Source organism: Ovis aries, chromosome 9 (genome assembly GCF_016772045.2).
Source record: "Ovis aries strain OAR_USU_Benz2616 breed Rambouillet chromosome 9, ARS-UI_Ramb_v3.0, whole genome shotgun sequence".
NCBI classification, from domain to species: Eukaryota; Metazoa; Chordata; class Mammalia; order Artiodactyla; family Bovidae; genus Ovis; species Ovis aries.
Genome location: NC_056062.1, coordinates 86,102,213 through 86,122,965, shown reverse-complemented (window position 1 = coordinate 86,122,965; position 20,753 = coordinate 86,102,213). Strand labels below are relative to the sequence as shown.

Here is a 20,753-nt window from a genome sequence, read left to right as displayed (position 1 = left end):
GTATGTGTGTGTGTGTGTGTGTGTGTGTGTGTGTGTGTTGTGTTTTCCTTAAAGATATATTCATTGTATTTTTAAAAACTAGTTCAGGTAATAGCTTTCTACCTTAAAGATACAGTCATTGTATTTTTAAAAGCTAGTTCAGGTAATAGCTTCCTACCTGTAGCAAGAAAAATCTCAAGATTTTTCAGCCTTGAGAATTTGTAAAATGTTCCTTGGCACAGACTCTTTAGATTTATATTTTTTTTGCAGTTTTACTACCTCCTGGCTTGAACTATTTTTCATACCGTTAAATTATATGCACTTTTCTAATTCTGTAGCTGGAACAAACTGGTTTGTCTGTTTGTGTTTTTAGTATGATTAGGAACATCTGCTCTGTTGGCTTTAAGATCTGTAGTACTATCATACTTCCTGGGGTTCCATTTTCCCGAATAGTCTCATATTTTTAATGACCAGTTTGCTAAAAGCAAAGCACAGTAGTCTTTCATAAAAATGCAAAGTAAATAACAGATTAGCCCATTTTTTAGGATTATTTTTGTTCAATTTTAAATTCAAAGTGAGACACTACCATAGACTTTGAAACTAAGATGATGAATTTACAAGAGCTTTTTCACCAGGTAGTTTCAGTATATTTTATGAATTTATTTTCTTTCATTTATTATAAAGTAAAAGAGAAATATATGTTTTTTTAAAAATTGGTATTTTCATCTTTCTGAAATATGAGGTTAGAAAATTTGGGGATATGATAAAGATACCTGTGATATATTATTAGTATTATCATTTATCTGTTTTTGGTAGTTGACTGTATGACTTTTCTTTGGTATGGAAATTGAGGTGTTTTGTTTAATGAGTCATGTATTTTACTGGTTATGAAGAAATATGTTGGCCAGCCCCCAGTTGATGAGACGCACAAAGCTTACTCAACTCTTGTGTCTTGGAAATTATGGATCTGGCTCTTGATTCTCCCAGAGGACTCCCAGTGATTGGGCAAGGAAGGCTACACTGCTAGAAAGAACTTAAAGATTTTTGTTGGCGTATGGAAAGACTAATTCTGGACAGGGAGTTGGTGATGGACAGCGAGGCCTGGCGGGCTGCGGTCTGTGGGGTCACTAAGAGTCGATATGACTGAGTGACTGAACTGAACTGAATTCTTCCAAAAGTACTTATTCTTTAAAAACAATTCTCAAACTTGCTCATGATTGCCCATGATGGGTAAATATCATAAGCTAGGATTTGCTGTAAGGGGCCTTGTGCTAAATCCCTTACGTGCAATATCTTCCCCTCTCCCAACAAAATCCTAAGTGACAGTGGTCCTCCATTTCCCACTTGAGAATGTGGAAACTTAGACAAGTAAATAATTTTCTCTGGACCTTATACTTGATAAGTGGTAGAGTCAGGACTTGATTCCAATGGTAACACTCAACATTTTATGCTTTATACTCTACACTGCCAAAATAAGTAGACTTTTTCATAATTCCAGTCTTAGTAACAGAAGGCATTTCTTGGGAAAGGTGCAAATGTCCTTCCCTGCAAATTACCTTTGTGTTTGGGCTTCTTAGGTGGCGCTAGTGGTAAAGGCCTAAGAGACACAGTTTCGATCCTTGGGTTGGAAAGATCCCCTGGAGGAGGGCACAGCAAACCATTCCATTATTCTGGCCAAGAGAATCCCATGGATAGAGGAGCCTACTTGTTTTTTTTTAAATTCTTTGTAATTCTTCTTTCTCAAGATATGCAATTAAAATTAAGGTTAATGGAAACTAAAATTTGAGTCTTTTCTATATGTCAACTATCAAGGAGCCATTTTAAATTACTTTATTAAAGATTTCCCAACTGTTAAATATAGATGCTTGTTAGTCATCATAATAACTGATTCCTGTGTAGTATTTTCTGTGTTGACTATACTCTCTCTAAACTCATTTCTCCTCTTGGGCTTTAGACGTTGCTCTTCTGTTCACCTTCTGCTGCCTCCCTGGCCTTCTCTTATTATGAGCTTTTGCAGATTTGGCCTCCCCTGTTGTTGTTCAGTCACTCAGTCATGTCCGACTCTTTGCAACCCCAGGAACTGCAGCACGTCAGGCTTCCCCGTCCTTCACTGTCTCCCGGGGTTTGCTCAAACTCACGTCATTGTCAGTGATGCCATCCAACCATCTCATGTGTTGCCGTGTCTCGTCTTGCCCTCAGTCTTTCCCAGAACGGCTCCTACTCTATCTACCCATTCAACACTAGTGTCCTGGAGATTCAAACCCTGGGCCTTCTCTGAAAATGCCTCAGGCTATCTCATCTGTGTAAGAGGCTCTAGCCATCATCACTGTACTTTCTTCTCAACCAGAGATCCGTATATTCAACTAGACAAACCTAGAATTGCCTGAAAGCATTACAAATGCAACACTAGTCTGCTGGAAGAAACAAGTTGAATGAAACCACCATCCTTACCAGAATTATAATAATAAATAATAATAGCTAATTTTTAGACAAAAAAGAACACTTGACATATATACAAAACTGAGGCTCACAGAGGATAACTAACTTGATTAAAGTTACACAGTAAGTGAGTTAGAAGTGACAGGATTTTAACCCAAGTAGTCTGGCTCCAGGGACTATGTGCTCCCCTTTCCACCAAGCTTTGTACTAGACTGCCTCTTATATAGTCTCAAGTCACTCTCAGCTCCTTCTTCTCTTTCGCTACTATACCCACCAGGGTACAACCACCCACCAGGGTACAACCACCCATCAGGTCCTGATGTTTCTGTTTCCTAAATATCTTTCCAACCAAGCAATCTCACTTCATGTCCCTTGCTACTGCCCTGGACCCCTAAATGATTGCAATCATCATCTTGTGAGTCTTCACTGTCTGTCTCCTCATGTAGGCCATTCCATGCTATGTCTAACCATCTGTTCAGTTCTATGTTTAGAATTCTTCCATGGCCCTCTGTTTCCACTGGGATAAAGCCCAATTCTTTAGAATAATCTGTTAGATCATTAATAATCTGGGCCCCTTAATACAAAGGTCTACTCAAAGAGATCTTTCCTCTGAGAATCCCTGCCAGTCTTCTGGAAAGATGTATCTCCTACTTCCTTTGTACTTTTTACATATCTCTATAACAGATTGTATAGTATTCTTTTGGTACAATTCTTTATGCACTGGTGGGTAAGCTTTGGAAGGAATGTTTTAATCTTTATACTCTCGCTGGTTTATATATTACCTGGTGCATAGGCACAGGTTTTCAGTAAATGTTTCTTGGAATCATGAAGCAGTTTGCCTCCTAGAGACTTTTATTATTTTATGGTATCTTGCTGCCACTCTGGGAAGGGAAATTTAAATTTATTTTTATATTTTAAAAAATAAATGTAATAAAGATACTGATATTAAAAGATACATTAAAATATGAATAATTAATTTCTTCCAATTCTCCTCACTTTCCTGAATTTATAAACTTGTAGTCCCCCAGACAAATATGATAAAAGGTTTACCTGCATTCCCTTTGTCCCCGTGTTTAATTTTTTCTCGAGCCAACATTAACCCATCTAGATGAAAATCTAGATGTCCGGCTTCTCTTGCAAAAGGGAAATAGATGGCCACGAGGGTCTTATGTTTCCGTGTGGGGAACATCTTTTGGCTCCCTCTGTAGACAGGGCATGCGCTTTATATTCTGCCACAGTCCGCATCATTCACACCTCTGCTGCCACCCTTTCTCCTGGTTTCCTGCTAAGTGTGAATTTGTTTCCTCTGACAAGGCACTTTCTAACATGTTTTGTTGAAATGCCTTGAACTCCCTCTTGAATAAAATCTTTAAGAGGGGGCTTCCAAGTGGCAGTGTTGGTGATGGACAGGGAGGCCTGGTGTGCTGCAGTCCATGGGATCGCAAAGAGTTGGACACGACTGATCGACTGAAATGACTGACTCCAAGGTGGCGCTAGCAGCAAAGAACCGGCCTGCCACCGCAGGAGATGTAAGAGACGCAGGTTCAGTCCCTGGGTCGGGAAGATCCCCTCGAGGGGGGCAACATACTCCAGTATTCATGCCTGGAAAATCCCATGTACAGAGGATTCTGGCAGGCTACAGTCCATAGGGTCGCAAAGAGTTGGACATGACTAAAGCAACTTAGAGGCGTGTGCTCGCATGCGCGCTCGTGCACACACGCGCTCGTGCACACACACAGACACACACACACACACAAGATTAGGTCCTTGAATCAACAGGAACTTCAGGTCTCTGAACCTGCATCAATATATTTTAATATACTTTATTTCTTTATAACTCTATAATTTTCTATAATTCTATTTTCTTTTGCTTATTTTAAGAAAGTATTCTGGGAAGGAGTTTATAGACTATAGAAGATTGCTAAAGGGGTCCCCAAAATATTTCCTCCCCAAGGTAAAAACATAAATGTAGATGTGCTTATTTTAATGAAAAAAAGAGAAGGAACTTTAGGTCATTCTTTCACCATGTTCAAATATTTCTTAGAAATGATTTGTGTTTTTTTTAATGTTAAAAACATTTGGGAGCACTCATCACTAACATCAGGTGAAAACCATTATAGCTGGCATGTACCAAAATGTTCTTTAATTGACATCTCACTGCAGAATGTAGTTTGAGGATCAACAAACGAATGTCATTAATTTAAACATGTCACCGACATGGTTGGCAAGTTAAGCAGTATAAAACTCCTAAAGTGTAAATACTTGAGTTCACATTCTGCCCTGGATGACCACTTGAGGGAAGATTTTTTTTTTTCAATCTGAAAACTCAAGCATTGAGACAGGGTGGAGAGCTAAAATGCATGACTTACCATATAAGTACCTAATACACTGAGGAGGAATATGAGAATGTTTTGACTTGCATTCCATGGGATCACCTAGAATTTTTGTTGCCAAATCATGAAAATTTTATGCTGCCATAGGGCTGTCTGATATTCAAACCGCAGTGTTCCAGGCCACAGACAAAGGATGGACGTTCCTTATAATAATGTGGAACTTGCGGCATTACTGGGACCAAAATATGTGGAAGCTGATCTTTGTACTCCTGAGGGCAGCTTAGCGACATGTGGAACAGTAAGTGGAATTCCTGGAAGCATTCGCTATGAAAATTAAAGGCTTGTCTGAGAATTTTCCCTGCATGGTTTCAGCCTTGAGGCTTAAGAGATGTAGCATTAGCTACATATCTCTAACCTAACCCTCTTAATCATTATAAACATGTAGATTATAATTTAGAGAAATTATAATGATTTGTTATATTTATTGAATGGTAGCTATTCTCTTCTCTAAGAACAATGGCAGCCAAATATTGCTAAATAAATCTAAAGTATACTTGCCCTGGGGCTTCCCTTGTGGCTCAGCTGGTAAAGAATCCGCCTGCAATGCGGGAGACCTGGGTTGGGAAGATTGCCTGGAGAAGGGAAAGGCTACCCACTCCAGTATTCTGGCCTGGACAATTCCATGAACTGTATAGTCTGTGGGGTTGCAAAGAGTCGGACATGACTGAGCGACTTTCACTCACTCACTCGTACTTTCCCTGACCTCCATAAAAATGTACCCAGGAGCAAGGAACGCTGCTGGTTTTCCACTTCTCCATTTTCTCTCATCCCATGATGCATGCTCTCGCCCAAAGCTCTGGGCTTCATCCAGCATTTCTAATTTTCTTTCTTTCTTAAATGTAAATTAATGGTGATTTGTGTGTTAAAAGGTTACTTTTATATTTCTGCAGTTAGAATAATACTCCCTGTAATATTTAGACCAGTTCACATGGAAGAACCAAGACTTTCCATTTTAGAGTGTTGAAAACTTGGGAAGGTTTGCAACAAAATAGATTGGCAGTGGTTGTGAAGATAAGGTATGTGGCCTATATAATAGTACACTTCCGTTTTTGCCAGCCAGGATCCATCCCTGCTTTTAGTAATTTTTGTAATTAATTACTTTTAGTAATAATACAAGAATTGCTGTTAGTAATTCTTGGATTTGTTTTAAGGAACAACCCCCGTGCCCCTTCCATTTTTGGTATACGTGGTTTAAGTGAGGTTCTAATTTTTGCTCTAGGCTGATCAGTGAAATAAGTATCCCTCGACCAGGATTCTCAGCTTTAGGGACCCACTGGAGCCATCTTGGTGACTAAAAGAACACTGGTGCCTGAGTCTCATCTCAAACAATTAAATGAGATTTCCCAGGAGCAATTCCCACACATGGACAACGTGTGTTTCTTCTTTTTTCAGTTGTCCCAGATTATAATGTGCAACAGTGTTGCCAGCTGCATCCAGATAGTTATTAGTCCAGGTGAAGACTTGGGGCTCATGTTGATAATGAGCACTATTCCGTACACCAGGTCAGTTACTGGTTCAGTCATGGCGTTTTCTCCTCTAGGCACAAGGAGGGTTTACTATACCACAAACCAGTCATTTCTTACTTTGAAATGGTGATGCGATACCTGTTGCCTGAGAGTGGTCCAGTCAGTCTGGATCTTGGGACATGTGCAGAACCTTTGAGGAAAAAAAGGAAAAGGCATCTTCCTTTGTGCTGGGACTACTGACAGTAAGGATGACATTCCTCTACATCTTCCCTCGGCTTCGAAAGCCTGGAGATGAAGCCGACACAGCAAGGGGGACAGTAGAGAGAAACCGAGTCCTGATGATAGCTAGTACACTTCTGGCTTTTCACTTGCGTGTGCAAACACTTTTTTGTTGTAAATTAGGTGTAAGTTGGGTTACTTCCAGTCGCCTTAACTACGCATTTGAGTGTCATTCCGATTTAAATTTTACTCAAATTGTCTCCAATTTTCTAAATCCATCAAGATATATATATATATATATATATATATACTTTATTTATTTATTTATTTTTACTTTATTTTACTTTACAATACTGTATTGGTTTTGCCATACACTGACATGAATCCACCACGGGTGTATACAAGCTCCCAATCCTGAATCCCCTCCCACCTCCCACCCCATATCATCTCTCTGGATCATACTTTATATTCATATTCATTTTCATGAGAAGAGGAGATTGAGGTTCAGAACCTTGGGTACTCAGTACTGCTAAGAGAGACTGAAATATAAATCTACCAGGCTCCACCCCACATCCCTCGCTGTCTTCTGTTCTCCAGTTTGCCTTGAGTACAGCAGACATAACCTGAGCGGGACTGGGAATGACACTGAGAAGCACACTGCACATCAGCCCCTGAGGCTGCCCCATCCGTGATGACATGTCAGCTTCCTTGATAAAATAAAACCCTGAGATTCTGGTTGAGAGGGGAGAGGAGTGTGCCAGGGGGAAGGAGTACCTACACCAGAGCTCCTGTTCTTTCCCTTGAGAGCTGCTTATGGCCCCTGCTAGACTAGCTTAGGGTGAGGGACAGAGGAGAGACGTGCTTTAATACTGGCCTGCGAATTCAACAAACAATAAATAGCTTTTACCATGTGGCAGAGGTGGCTTACCCCTTCACAGATCATAGCCTTGTCGTAGTGAAGGGGCTTGCACAACTCAATGAAACCATGAGCTGTGCCAGGCAGGGCCACGCCAAATGGATGGGACACAGTGAAGAATTTTGACAAAACATGGTTCACTGGGGTGGAGAAGGAAATGGCCACCCACTCCAGCATTCTTGCCTGGAGAATCCCATGGATGGTATAAAAAGGCAAAAAGATGTGACGCTAGCTGAGTCCCCCACGTTGGAAGGTGTACAGTATGCTTCTGGGGAAGAACAGAGGGCAGTTACCAAGAGCTTCAGTAAGAATGAAGTGGCTGTCTCATTTTAAAATTGAGTTTTTTCCCCCCTTTATTTAAATCTAATTATCTAACAGCAAATATTCCTGAATGGAAATAACAGGCCGAAGTTGAGTGGTGCCTGCACCCTTTCTGTGGGCGTGGGCTTTGCAATTTGTCATAATCCCCAATATCCTTTATGCTTTTACATTAATTCTGCTTCACTGCTGTTATTCATCCTCTTCAGGTCTAGAGTAGGAAGTTCTCAAACTCAACTCAAAGACACTTTGATTGTCCAAACCCATCAAGGCATTCAGAAAAACAAGATATTTTATATAAAAAGCAAACTATAAATATCCAACTTTTCTCTTTTTACACAGGCATGAACTTCTTAAAAGGTTTTTCAAGTTACCTGGATCTCACTCATACTGTTTTCATCCTATGTTCTGGCCGCACTGAATGGATCTTAGTGTTCTAAAGGGTCATGCTTGTTTTGCCTCAGGACATTTGCACGTACTGCTTCCTCCTAAATGGATAATTTTTCTCCCCGACCCTCTTTATCTGAGTATATTTTCACATACTTAAGCTGGGTCAGGTTAGTAGTTCTCAACCTTGCTTGCATATTTTAATCTCTTTTGGCACTTGAAAAAATCCCCGAGCCTCAACCCTATTCCAGTTAAACAAAAATCTCTGAGAATTTAGGGCAAATCATTTAATTTGTACCTCAGCTTCCTCAAGTGATGATAAAAGTAAAGTAAAATGAGCAGCTAGGGTTGAGAACTATGGATTTTCAGAAAGTACTTGATAGATACCTCTATTTTGCTTTCCCACTTATCCAGTTCACTAACACTATCACATTTGTTTTTGATTTATATTTGACTCTTCTTCTAGGCTATTAGTTCTTTGAAGGTATAGACTGTTTATAGTCTAGGTTGACCAACTGTTCTGGTTTTAGCGATAAATGTCCTGAGTCCTAAGAAATCCTTTCAGCTCCTATCAATGTATTTGGCACATAGTAGGTACTCAAATGTTTCTTGATGGTAAAAAAATCATAACTCAAATGATAGGATAGGGCTTACCTGTGCCCACTCTTTTGGGGGATACTCTTCTCCATAGACACTTTTAATCTCTTACAGTTTCTAGTATTTAAGCTCATAGATCTATTGATCATGAAGCTTTTTGACCATGATAATTCTTTATTTTCACTCTTGTGAAATCTCATCTGTACAATATGTTACAGGATGAACCTATTGCCTTAACCTGTCTAGTGATTAGAACCGATGATCTTTAACAGTACTTATTTGTGAACCAAGAGAATGTATGTCTATAGGAATTTTGTTTTCATACAGCTGTATTTCTTGGATAGATGCAAATTTACCCTGGGAGATCCACTCTTAATATCACTTAACCCTGAGCCCATTGATGCAGTGAACCAGACAGCTGATCACATTGTGGTTTATTAATAACTGTGCTAAGACCACCATAAACAGTTGTCCAAGGGGAATAACTTTTATCATTACCCATACAATTTGTGTTTGATTGTTTTATATGTAATTCTTGGGAGATCCTACTACTACCTAATTATTTTGTTTTTAAGAATACTAATGTGTCTTCTAGGGTTCTTTATTCACTTCTGTTTTTAAAAAGTACTTGAAAAAATATGGGCTTTTGCTATGTTTTTGGAAAGAGAGAACAAAAAGGCAACAACCTAGCCCACAAGGGCCTTGTTTTTCCCTGTCTCAAATTTGTACAAAAATATATGAGAATATGATCTTGTTATTTCAACCTTGAGGATATTCTGGTGTGGGAATGTAAGGGTGGGAACATTTTCTTAATGAAAATTTGCAAAATATTCCTTTCAGCCACTTTCTGAGTAGCTTGTATAAATCCAGGGGGCTGCCAAATAATATTGTGTTTTTATTTGGAAAAATGAAGAATGTACAATCCTATCTAATAAGAATGACATGGAATTAATATCTGGTGATAAAAATTGGGTGAACATAGAGAAAAAAGTGACAGTCTTAAAAAAACACTGGCAAGACTTGAATAGCTAAAGATACCTGGTATTATAAGATTATAAGATACCACTTCAGCATTCTTGCCTTGAGAAGGCCATGAACTGTATGAAAAGACAAAAAGATATGTATGACACTGAAAGATGAACAACCACCTCCCACCCCCCAACTCCCACCAGCTTAGTAGGTGTCCAGTATACTACTGGTGAAGAGCGGAGAAATAGGTTCAGAAGTAATGAAGAGGCTGAGCCAAAGCAGAAATGACACCCAGTTGTGGATGTGTCTGGTGGTGAAAGCAAAGTCAGATGCTGTAAAGGACAATATTGCATAGGAAGTTGGAAACTTAGGTCCATGAATCAAGGTAAATTGGTAGTGGTCAAACAGGAGATGGCAAGAGAGAACATCAACATTTTAGGAATCAGTGAACTAAAATGAATGGGAATGGGTGAATTTAAATCAGATGACCATAAAAAATTAAAAAAAAAATCAGATGACCATCATATCTACTACTATGGGCATGAATCTCTTAGAAGAAATGGAGTAGCTTTCATATTCTCGAAAGAGTCTGAAATTGAGTACTTTGGTGCAATCTCTAAAACAACAGATGATCTTGGTTCACTTCCAAGGCAAACCCCAATATTGTAGTAGCCAAGTCTATACTCCAACCACTAATGCCAAAGAACCTAATGTTGAGTGGTTTTATGATATGACATACAAGACCTTCAGGAACTAACACCAAAAAAAAAAAAAAAAAAAGATGTAATTTTCATCATAGGGAACTGGAATACAAAAGTAGGAAGTCAAGAAATACCTGGAGTAACAGGCAAATTTGGCCTTCGAGTACAAAATGAAGCAGGGCAAAGGCTAACTGAGTTTTGCCAAGAGAATGCACTGGTCATAGCAAATATTTCCCTCTTCCAGCAACCCAAGAGACGACTGCATACAAGGACATCACCAGACAGTCAATACAGAAAACAGATTAATTATATTCTTCGCAGCTGAAGATGGACACTCTATATAGTCAGCAAAAACAAGATTGAAAGCTAACTGTAGCTCACATCATGAACTCTGTGTTGCAAAATTCATACTTAAATTGAAGAAAGTAGGAAAACCCACTAGCCATTCAGGTATGACCTAAACAAAATTCCTTATAATTATACAGAGGAAGGGACAAATTGATGCAAGGGATTACATCTGACAGAGTGCCTGAAGAACTATGGACTGAGGTTTGTACAGGAAGCAGTGATCAAAACCATCCCCAAGAAAAAGAAATGCAAAAAGGCAAAATGGTTGTCTCAGGAGGCCTGACAAGTAGCTGAGAAGAAAATAAAAGTGAAAGGCCAAAGAGAAAAGGAAAGATATACCCAACTTAATGCACAGTTCCAGAGAATGACCAGGAGACATAAGAAAGCCTTCCTCAGTGATGGATGCAAAGAAATAGAGTAAAACAATAGAATGGGAAAGACTAGAGATCTCAAGAAAATTAGAGATACCGAGGAAACACTTCATGCAAAGATGCACAAACAAGGACAGCAGCAGTGTGGACTTAACAGAAACAGAAGATATTAATAAGAGGTAGCAAGAATACACAGAAGAACTGAACAAAAAAAGGTCTTAAAGATCTGGATAACCATGATGGTGCGGTCACTCACCTAGAGCCAGACATCCTGGTGTGTGAAGTGTGGGCCTTAGGAAGCATTACTACAAATAAAGCTAGTGGAGGTGTTAGAATTGCAGCTGAGCTATTTCAATTCCTAAAAGATGATGCTGTTAAAGTGCTGCACTCAATATGCCAGCAAATTTGGAAAACTCAGTGGTGGCTATGGTACTAGAAAAGGTCAGTTTTCATTCCAATCCTGAAGAAAGGCAATGCTAAAGAATGTTAAACTACTGTACTACTGTACTCAGTTCAGATGCCAGCAAAGCAATGCTCAAAATTCTTCAAGCTAGGCTTCAGCACTACATGAACTGAGAAATTCCAGATGTACAAGCTGGATTTAGAAAAGGCAGAGGAACCAGAGATCAAATTGCCAACCTCTGTTGGATCATAGAAAAAGCAAGAGAGTTCCAGAAAAACATCATTTTCATTGACTACACTAATGTCTTTGTGTGGATCACAACAAACAGTGAAAAATTCGTAAAGAGATGGGAATACCAGACCACCTTACCTGTCTCCTGAGAAACCTGTAGGCAGGTCAAAAAGCAATCAGACACGGAACAATGAACTGATTTGAAACTGTGAAAGGAGTAGGTCAAAGGTTATTTAACTCATACGTCACCCTGCTTATTAAACTTGTATGCAGAATATACCATGAAAAATGCTGGGCTGGATGAAGCGCAAGGTGGAATCAACATTGCCAGGAGAAATATAAACAACCTCAGATATGCAGATGACACCACCCCTATGGAGGAAAATGAAGAAGAACTAAAGAGCCTCTTGAGGAAAGTGAAAGTGAAAAAGTTAGCTTAAAACTCAACATTTAGAAAACTAAGATATCAGTATCCAGTCCCATCACCTCATGGTAAATAGATGGAGAAACAATGGAAACAGTGATAGACTATTTTCTTGGCCTTCAAATCACTGCAGATGGTGACTGCAGTCATGAAATTAAAAAGATGCTTGCTCCTTGGAAGTAAAGCTATGATAAACTTAGCATATTAAAAAGCAGAGATATCACTTTGCTGACAGAAGTTGGTTTAATCAAAGCTATGGTTTTCCCGTAGTATGTACGGATGTGAGAGTTAGACTGTAAAGAAGGTTGAGCACTGAAGAATCAATTGTTTTGAACTGTGGTGCTGGAGAAGACTCTTGAGAGTCCTGTGGACTGCAAGGAGATCAAATGAATCAATCCTAAAGGAAGTCAATCCTGAATATTCATTGAAAGGACTGATGCTGAAGCTGAAGCTCTAATACTTTGGCTACCTGATGTGCAGAGCCAACTCACTGGGAAAGATCCTGATTTGGGGAAAGATTGAGGGCAGTAGGAGAAAGAAGCAACCGAGGATGAGATGATTGGATGGTGTCATTGACTCAATGGACATGAGTTTGAGCAAACTCTGGGAGACAGTGAAGGACAGGGAAACCTTGCTTTCCTCTATGGCATTGCAAGGAGTCGGACATGTGAGTGACTGAACAACAACATTCTATTATATGAAATAGAATTTTAAGAAATCAAATCCTACTAATCACTGTTTCTCTGGAGAGGATCTCAGGGGAGCTCTATACACAGGTTACATTTAGGGAATTCATCTCACTTTATTAGCTGAATTATTGTTTAAAACATAGATCTAATCAAGTTGGAGTGGGGCCCAACAATTTAGGCCTGAGATTGAAGAGCTATTAGTATTTCTTTCTTTCTCATAAAGCTGAGATTTGAATGTGCTTATGGAAAGAAAGAGACATATCACAGTTAGTCTTGAGGCAGGTCCTGGTCTTTTATTATCATATCAGTAGCAAAATGGTTCAGTTCAGTTCAGTCACTCAGTCGTGTCGGGCTCCTTCTGACCCCATGGACTGCAGCATGCCAGGCTTCCTTGTCCATCACCAACTCCTGGAGCTTGCTCAAGCTCATGTCCATCAAGTTAGTGATGCCATCCAACCATCTCATCCTCTGTCATCCCCTTCTCCTCCCATCTTTCCCAGCACCATGGTCTTTTCCAGTGAGTCAGTTTTTCACATCAGGTGGGCAACGTATTAGAGTTTCAGCTTCAGCATCAGTTCTTCCAATGAATATTCAGGACTGATTTCCTTTAGGATGGACTTGTTGGATCTCCTTGCAGTCCAAGGGACTCACAAGAGTCTTCTCCAACACCATAGTTCAAAAGCATCAATTCTTCAGCGCTCATTTTTCTTTATGGTCCAACTCTCACATCCATACATGACTACTGGAAAAACCATAGCCTTGACTAGACGGATGTTTGTTGGTAAAGTAATGTCTCTGCTTTTGAATATGCTATCTAGGTTCGTCTCAGCTTTTCTTCCAAGGAGCAAAATAGTAGAAGAGCAAAAATACACATATGGGTGGATATGGCCTTTCCCATCATGAAATGCGTCTCCTTCAGAGTGTCCTACTTTGACCCTCCAATCTGCAGCCCTCCTCTTGGGTAGAGGAAGTGGGAGGTGGTGGAGAGGAATCTGAGAACCTGTGCTTTGCCACTTGATCTGCGGTGGTGGCATTGTCACTATCCTAGACAGAGGTGGATGGAATCCAGATATTTGAGAAGGTGGAATTGAGGTCAGATGCAGGGAGGTTAGCAGAAGCATACAAACTCACAAAGCCTGTGAGTATAAAGTTTAGCACCGCGGGTGTCAACCAGTGGGGACCAGGACCCGAAAGGTCAAACTGGAGAAGTGTCAGAAGCTTAGTCAAAGTGTAAGAACAACTCAGGATTAGTACCTGGTTCCAAGATTCTGGGTAAAAAAGATCTAGATTGCATAGTCTTTTCTAATTCCTACCAGCATATGCTGCTGCTGCTGCTGCATTGCTTCAGTCATGTCTGACTCTGTGTAACCCCATAGACAGCAGCCCACCAGGCTCCACCGTCCCTGGGATTCTCCAGGCAAGAACACTGGAGTGGGTTGCCATTTCCTTCTCCAATGCATAAAAGTGAAAAGTGAAAGTGAAGTCACTCAGTTGTGTCTGACTCCTAGCGACCCCATGGACTGCAGCCTACCAGGCTCCTCCATCCATGGGATTTTCCAGGCTAGAGTACTGGAGTGGGGTGCCATTGCCTTCTCCGACCAGCATATGAGCAGGCCTCAAATTTCAGTAGGTGGGACTGAGCCCACAGGAGTCAGTGAGAAGGTGCAGCTACCTACGAAGAGATATGAAAGGGCAGGAGACATTAGCTAGCAGTCAGTGTAAAGTTGGAAGGAAAGTTCTTATCCTTTGCTGATCTCTGGCCTAATGAGTGGGTTAGAGGGGTGTTATATAAATGTGGTCCTAAAAAAAACAAAACAAAACAAAAAAAAACTGACTAAAATATATCTTGAGGCCATTCCTGTTCAACTTTACTTGGATAGAGTATTCAAGGGGAAACGGTATCAGGACCTCTGAGAAGCCTTGATGTCCCCAGTCACACTCTGCCCTGTGATCAGTACCTCCTAAAAAATTAACATTCAACACCTTTGAGCTGGTGCTGGTTTCTGCAATGAACTGCTCACTAACTTCATTTCCTGACCTCTTTATTATCTTCTGAACCATTTAACCTTGCTTGTGCCTTCATTCACCTGATAATCAAGGCCTTTCTTTGCTTTGTTCCTTTGTTTTTCTTCTTATAGCCTTCATAGCTTTGGATAAGTGTATCATTTTATTCCTGGGCCTGTTCCTGTGTTTATCAGGACTCCATGAAAGAGATCCTAGTACTTTGCTTGACACACTCAGTTCAGTTCAGTTCAGTCACTCAGTCGTGTCTGACTCTTTGCAACCCCATGAATCACAGCACGCCAGGCCTCCCTGTCCATCACCATCTCCTGGAATTCACTCAAATTCATGTCCATCAAGTGGGTGATGCCATCCAGCCATCTCATCCTCTGTTGTCCCCTTTTCCTCCTGCCCCCAATCCCTCCCAGCATCAGAGTCTTTTTCCAATGAGTCAACTCTCCGCATGAGGTGACCAAAGTATTGGAGTTTCAGCTTTAGCATCATTCCTTCCAAAGTACACCCAGGGCTGGTCTCCTCTAGAATGGACTGGTTGGATCTCCTTGCAGTCCAAGGGACTCTCAAGAGTCTTCTCAAACACCACAGATCAAAAGCATCAATTCCTCAGCCCTCAGCTTTCTTCACAACCCAACTCACATCCATACATGACCATGCTTGACACGCTAGCTTATTTATAAAGGGAATTGATTCTTATTCAGTTCAGTTCAGTTCAGTCGCTCAGTCGTGTCTGACTCTTTGCAACCCCATGAATTGCAGCATGCCAGGCCTCCCTGTTCATCAGCAACTCCCGGAGTTCCCTCAGACTCACATCCATCGAGTCAGTGATGCCATCCAGCCATCTCATCCTCTGTCATCCCCTTCTCCTCCTGCCCCCAGTCCCTCCCAACATCAGAGTCTTTTCCAATGAGTCAACTGTTCTTATTAGTTGCCTTAATAATGTATCTCACAATATAATTGGAGACCTGGACAAAAAAGCAGGTTTTTAGAATAATTTTGATATGTCATATGAATGAAGAATGTACAAGGTACAGCAATAGTGCAGATAACATTATCATCTCTTCCTAGAGTGGTGATGAGATTCCAAGTCAAGAGGAAATTGTACTTTAACTGAATCCTGAAGGGTAATACGAGTTTTCCAGGTAGCTCACAGATGCAAGGCACTGTAGAAAGAAGAAAAATATGCAGTGATAAGAAAGAGTGTAGTTTGTTTAAATACTTGTCAATAATCCCACTTGGTAGGAGTTGTAGCTGGAGAGGTTAGCAGAGTCCAGATCATAAAAGTCTTATTGAATAACATGGAGAAGTGTTAAGGCTTATTTTCCATGAGGACATTAGTGGATCTTGAGGGATGACAGCGGGTGACAAAAGTTTGTATTATAAAAAAAATTACTCTGGCATCAGCTTATATTATACACTTGACAGAGGCAAGAGACTAGTTAGGAAAGACTAAGTAGGAGAAATCTTGTTCTGTGGTTGGAACAGAAAGGCAGGAGTAGCGGCAGTGGGAGAGAAAGAATCCACCAGTTTTAAATGGAATAGCTAAGGTGATCAATGTACTCAGGGATGTAAGGGTGAAAAAGAAAAACCATGTTTTTGATAACTTCTACATTTCTGAATCAGGTGACTAGATGGGTGACAGCGTGATTTTCTGAGATAGGGGTTATGTAAACAGGGAATCAGCTACATTTTGTGTTTGTATTTAATGCATACTGTTTTGTTGTGGTGGTGGAATTTATGGTGGATGGGATCAAAATAAATAATTAATAAGCAATTTTCATTTTGGGATTGTTATGTGAGTGTCCGGGGGATCTCTAGTTGATATACCTCTGGATCTAGAGTTTAGGAGAATATTATTAAGATATTTGAATTAACCATGATTATCCCATCTAATCCCATGACATCGATCATGCATGGATGGTCCTCTAGAATAAACAGAGGAATCAGAATGGAAGAAACCTTAGGAAATAGTGATATTTAAGTGGATGAGAAGCTAGCAAAGGGGAATGTGGTCCATGAATTTCATGGTGCTCTGGCAGTCAATGGGTAAGAGCTTTAAGAAAGATATAGTTGATAGGATAAATTATATCAATGAAACACAGAGCCTCCAGGACAAAAGGAATAATATTTAGAAGCCAAAAAAATGTGACAGTCAACAAAAGATCCCTAGAAAATATTCTTAATGACAAAATCAATTTTATCAGAACCAATTCCCTCACAGCTCTTTAGGAACATGGGCAACCTGTGGAAAAATCTTGTAAAAATTCTGTCCATGTTTTAACCCACACAAATTGTAATCCTCCAATAAAAGTTTCTATGATCATATCTCTCACAGTTTCTTTATTTTTAAAGTTTGACTACACTGATTGTTCTAGAAACTGAACATAAATTGTTTAATGTTGGATAATGTTTGTTTCAGGCAAGGACCTTATAGTTCATATTTCATGTTCCTTTAATTCTCTCATGGAATTTAATAAGTGGATTTGGTTTCATAGTAGAGCTTTATGAGGCTTCCCTGGTGGCTCAGGTGGTAAAGAATCTGTCTGCAATGCAGGAGACCTGGGTTCAGTCTCGAGTTTGGGAAGATCCCCTAGAGAAGGGAATGGCTACCCACTCAAATTTTCTTGCCTGGAGAATTCCATGGACAGAGGAGCCTGGTGAGCTACAGTCCATGGGATCACAAAGAGTCAGATATGACTGAATGACTAACAATTTCACTTTCCAGTATTCTTGCCTAGAAAATTCCATGCTCAGAGGAGCCTGCTAGGCTGCAGGCTATGGGGTTGCAAAGTGTAGGATATGACTGAGCATACACACACACACACACACACACACACACACACACACATAATTCATGTATAAAACATATCACACTGATTTTTACATGCTCAGTGTATATCTTGTTTAGTACTGCACCTCCATTTTCATGTGCCTCTTCCAAGACCGATTGTCTTCACGTGATCATATATTTTTGTAAAATTTCCAAAGATGTTTTAACAGAAATTAATTGGACCACTGTCTTTTCCCGACTCACCTTCCCTTGAGTCATGGCTGCAGGTATGTATATTTTTAAATTACGAACGTATGATAACCCATTTACAGGATACCTGGAGAATACAGAACAAAGTTGCATATTGTTCATATATATACACATATATAAATGTGATTTCCCTGGTGGCTCAGGGAAAGAGCCACCATTCTTTCCTTGGTAAAGAATCTGTCTGCAATGCCAGAGACCCAGGCTTGATCCCTGAGGCGGGAAGATCCCTTGGAGAAGGGAATGGCAACCCACTCCAGTATTCTTGCCTGGGAAATCCCATGGACAGAGGAGACTGGCAGGCTACATACAGTCCATTAGGTCGACATGACTGGGCGACTGACACTCACTTCACTATATATTACAATTATTTTTTAAGTAGATAAGATTTTTAGTTGGCGTTTAAATATCAGACTCTCAAAAATTAACAGAATGAATAGATAGAAAAGTAGAAGGATATAGCAGACCTAAAAAGCACCATGGACCAATTCAACATAATTAAGATTTATACAGTTTTCACACAACAGCAGGATACAAATTCCATTCAAGTTCCCATACACTATAAACCAGGAGACACTGGAACATATCCAGGGATGTAAAAATGTAAAACAACATGCAAAAATTCCATGGCCTAAAGGTATTGAAATCATACAGAGTCTGTTCTCTTATCACTGTGGAATTATATTGGCAAACGATATCAAAAAAGATTTGAAATAAGAGACATATTTTCAAGTGCCATGTGATACTTACCAAGAGGGATCTTTGACATACTTATTGAAAGCCTCAATAAAGTTAAAAGATTGAAAAAATACAGAGGGTGATTGCAGAGTAGAAAGCATTTAAATGAGAACTTAATATCAAAATGAGAAATTAACATAGCAGATACTTAAAATCCCCATATATTTGGAAATCAAGTGTCCACTTTTAAATGATGGATATATCTAAGAAGCCATAACAAGGAAAATTAGAAAACATTTGTAATGGAATAAAAATGAAAAGAGAATTTATCAGAATTTATTGCATGCAGCTGAAGCTGCTCAATGCAAATAAATATAAGGTGGCATCTTGAATAAGGTATAAAAACAAATAATGGCTACTAGCATAAAATTTTGTGAAACTTGAAAAAAATCAGTACTTTAGTTAATAATATTGTATCACATATAATTTTTTTTTTTTTTTTTTACAACATGGTATTCCTTATATTCTCAGAATTGGGTTAGAAGTTTCAAGACTCATCAAATATTTTTTTTTCAAAATTCGCCAAAATAATAAGGTTTCTAGACTTCTAGCAGTCATACTAGATATCAGAATAAATGGAATTATATGAAAGTTTTGAGTGACCATAAATTAGAAATCTAGCATTCTATTCATACTTCGTCAAACAAGTAGAACCAAAATGTCATACATTTTTTAGCTAAGCAAAAATTCATGTTTTCTAAAATATATATATTATACATCTATATATATGCTGCTGCTGCTGCTGCTAAGTCGCTTCAGTCGTGTCCGACTCTGTGTGACCCCATAGACGGCAGCCCACCAGGCTCCCCCGTCCCTGGGATTCTCCAGGCAAGAACACTGGAGTGTATATAAAAGCTTTTCTACTACACATGATAAAGGCTTTAGCAAGAACAACAATAGAAAAGAGAGGGACAGATTGGAAAACATAAACTGAATGGAATGCAAGCACTGAATATGAAACATAAAAACGGGAACAGACTAGATACAAGGAAACGGTCATCATCTAGTCCAGTTGTTTTTGAACTTGGCTGCTCCTTGGAATCACGTCAGCTGCAGTTATTTTTGTGGTCTGGTCAAGAGTAAGTTGCCACAAAAAATTAACTTGATGAAGATCAAATAAAGTTCATTGTAAGGCTCTGTATAAAGGACATTGTCATGAAACTGGTTAATTCTCAAACAATATTTAAGCTTTGGCATACAAAAACTTGAAATGTTTTGCAATTTTATATGTATCAGCAATTCTAATAGAGCTTTTCTCAGTTTTTAACTTATAAACCTAAAATACAACGTTATAATCTATTAATAGAGAAATAAATTTAAATATGCTTTAGTCTGACTCCTCAGAAATAGGAGCTTGAGACAGAGGGATTACGTGCTGCTTTATGGTTCGGGAGCGCACGCGCAGAGGGCAAGACGTCAGGTACCAGGAGCGGAGCAGGCTTGTTACATGTCTGGCGGCCCCTAAGAGGGGTAAATGGCTCTATGGTTGGAGCCTCCTCCTCATGACTGCTGTAATGCTCACAATGTTTTCACAGTTGCTTGCCCTACCAATGCCAGGAGGTGTTTGTTATTGGGATGGGGAAATATTTAGCCTTACAGTGCTAACCTGGCTTAGAGATATGAACCTTTGCACCCCCTTTCTCGATAACAAGATTGCTGCCTCTCACCATACCTGTGTGAAATTCTAGAGCAGCGTCTGCTGCTGACTCTTCTATAACCGCTTTTTATTTGTTTTCACAAGACTTTTAGGAATACATTGTTAGCAAACAAGCGATGCAAGTAGGGTTTTTTTTTTTTTTTGAGCTTTTATTTTTTTTTAAATTTAAATTTATTCATTTTAATTGGAGGCTAATTACTTTACAATATTGTATTGGTTTTGCCATACATCAACATGAATCCAAAGAGACACAGATGAATAGAACAGTCTTTTGGACTCTGCAAGTAGGTTTCTAAAAATTAAGAAAGGACTAGTAATTGGTAGGTTTTTCATACATTTTAATCATAACTGAACTATCCTGTACTGCTTGAAAAAAATTTGATGTAGAGCTAGAGTTTATTTTAAGGAAATTAACCTTAAATTAGTAAAAGTTAGGCAGTAAAAAAGTACTGATC

The 20,753-nt window shown here is 39.4% G+C and overlaps 1 protein-coding gene across 13 annotated transcripts in view; it reads left to right on the top strand.

Moving 5' to 3' along the window:
* SLC26A7 (solute carrier family 26 member 7) overlaps positions 1-20,753 on the top strand; it is a 215,392-nt gene that overhangs the window by 66,539 nt on the left and 128,100 nt on the right. For 4 of the 13 annotated variants that reach the window (XM_042254503.1, XM_060393523.1, XM_060393522.1 and 1 more), the window contains exon 1: positions 4,907-5,049. The exons of the other annotated variants lie outside the window; for them this stretch is intronic. In XM_042254503.1, coding sequence (XP_042110437.1) covers positions 4,945-5,049 — 105 coding nt within the window. In that variant the 5' untranslated portion in view covers positions 4,907-4,944. Of the gene's footprint in view, positions 1-4,906; positions 5,050-20,753 lie in introns of those variants that run through there. 13 annotated transcript variants of the gene reach the window in all.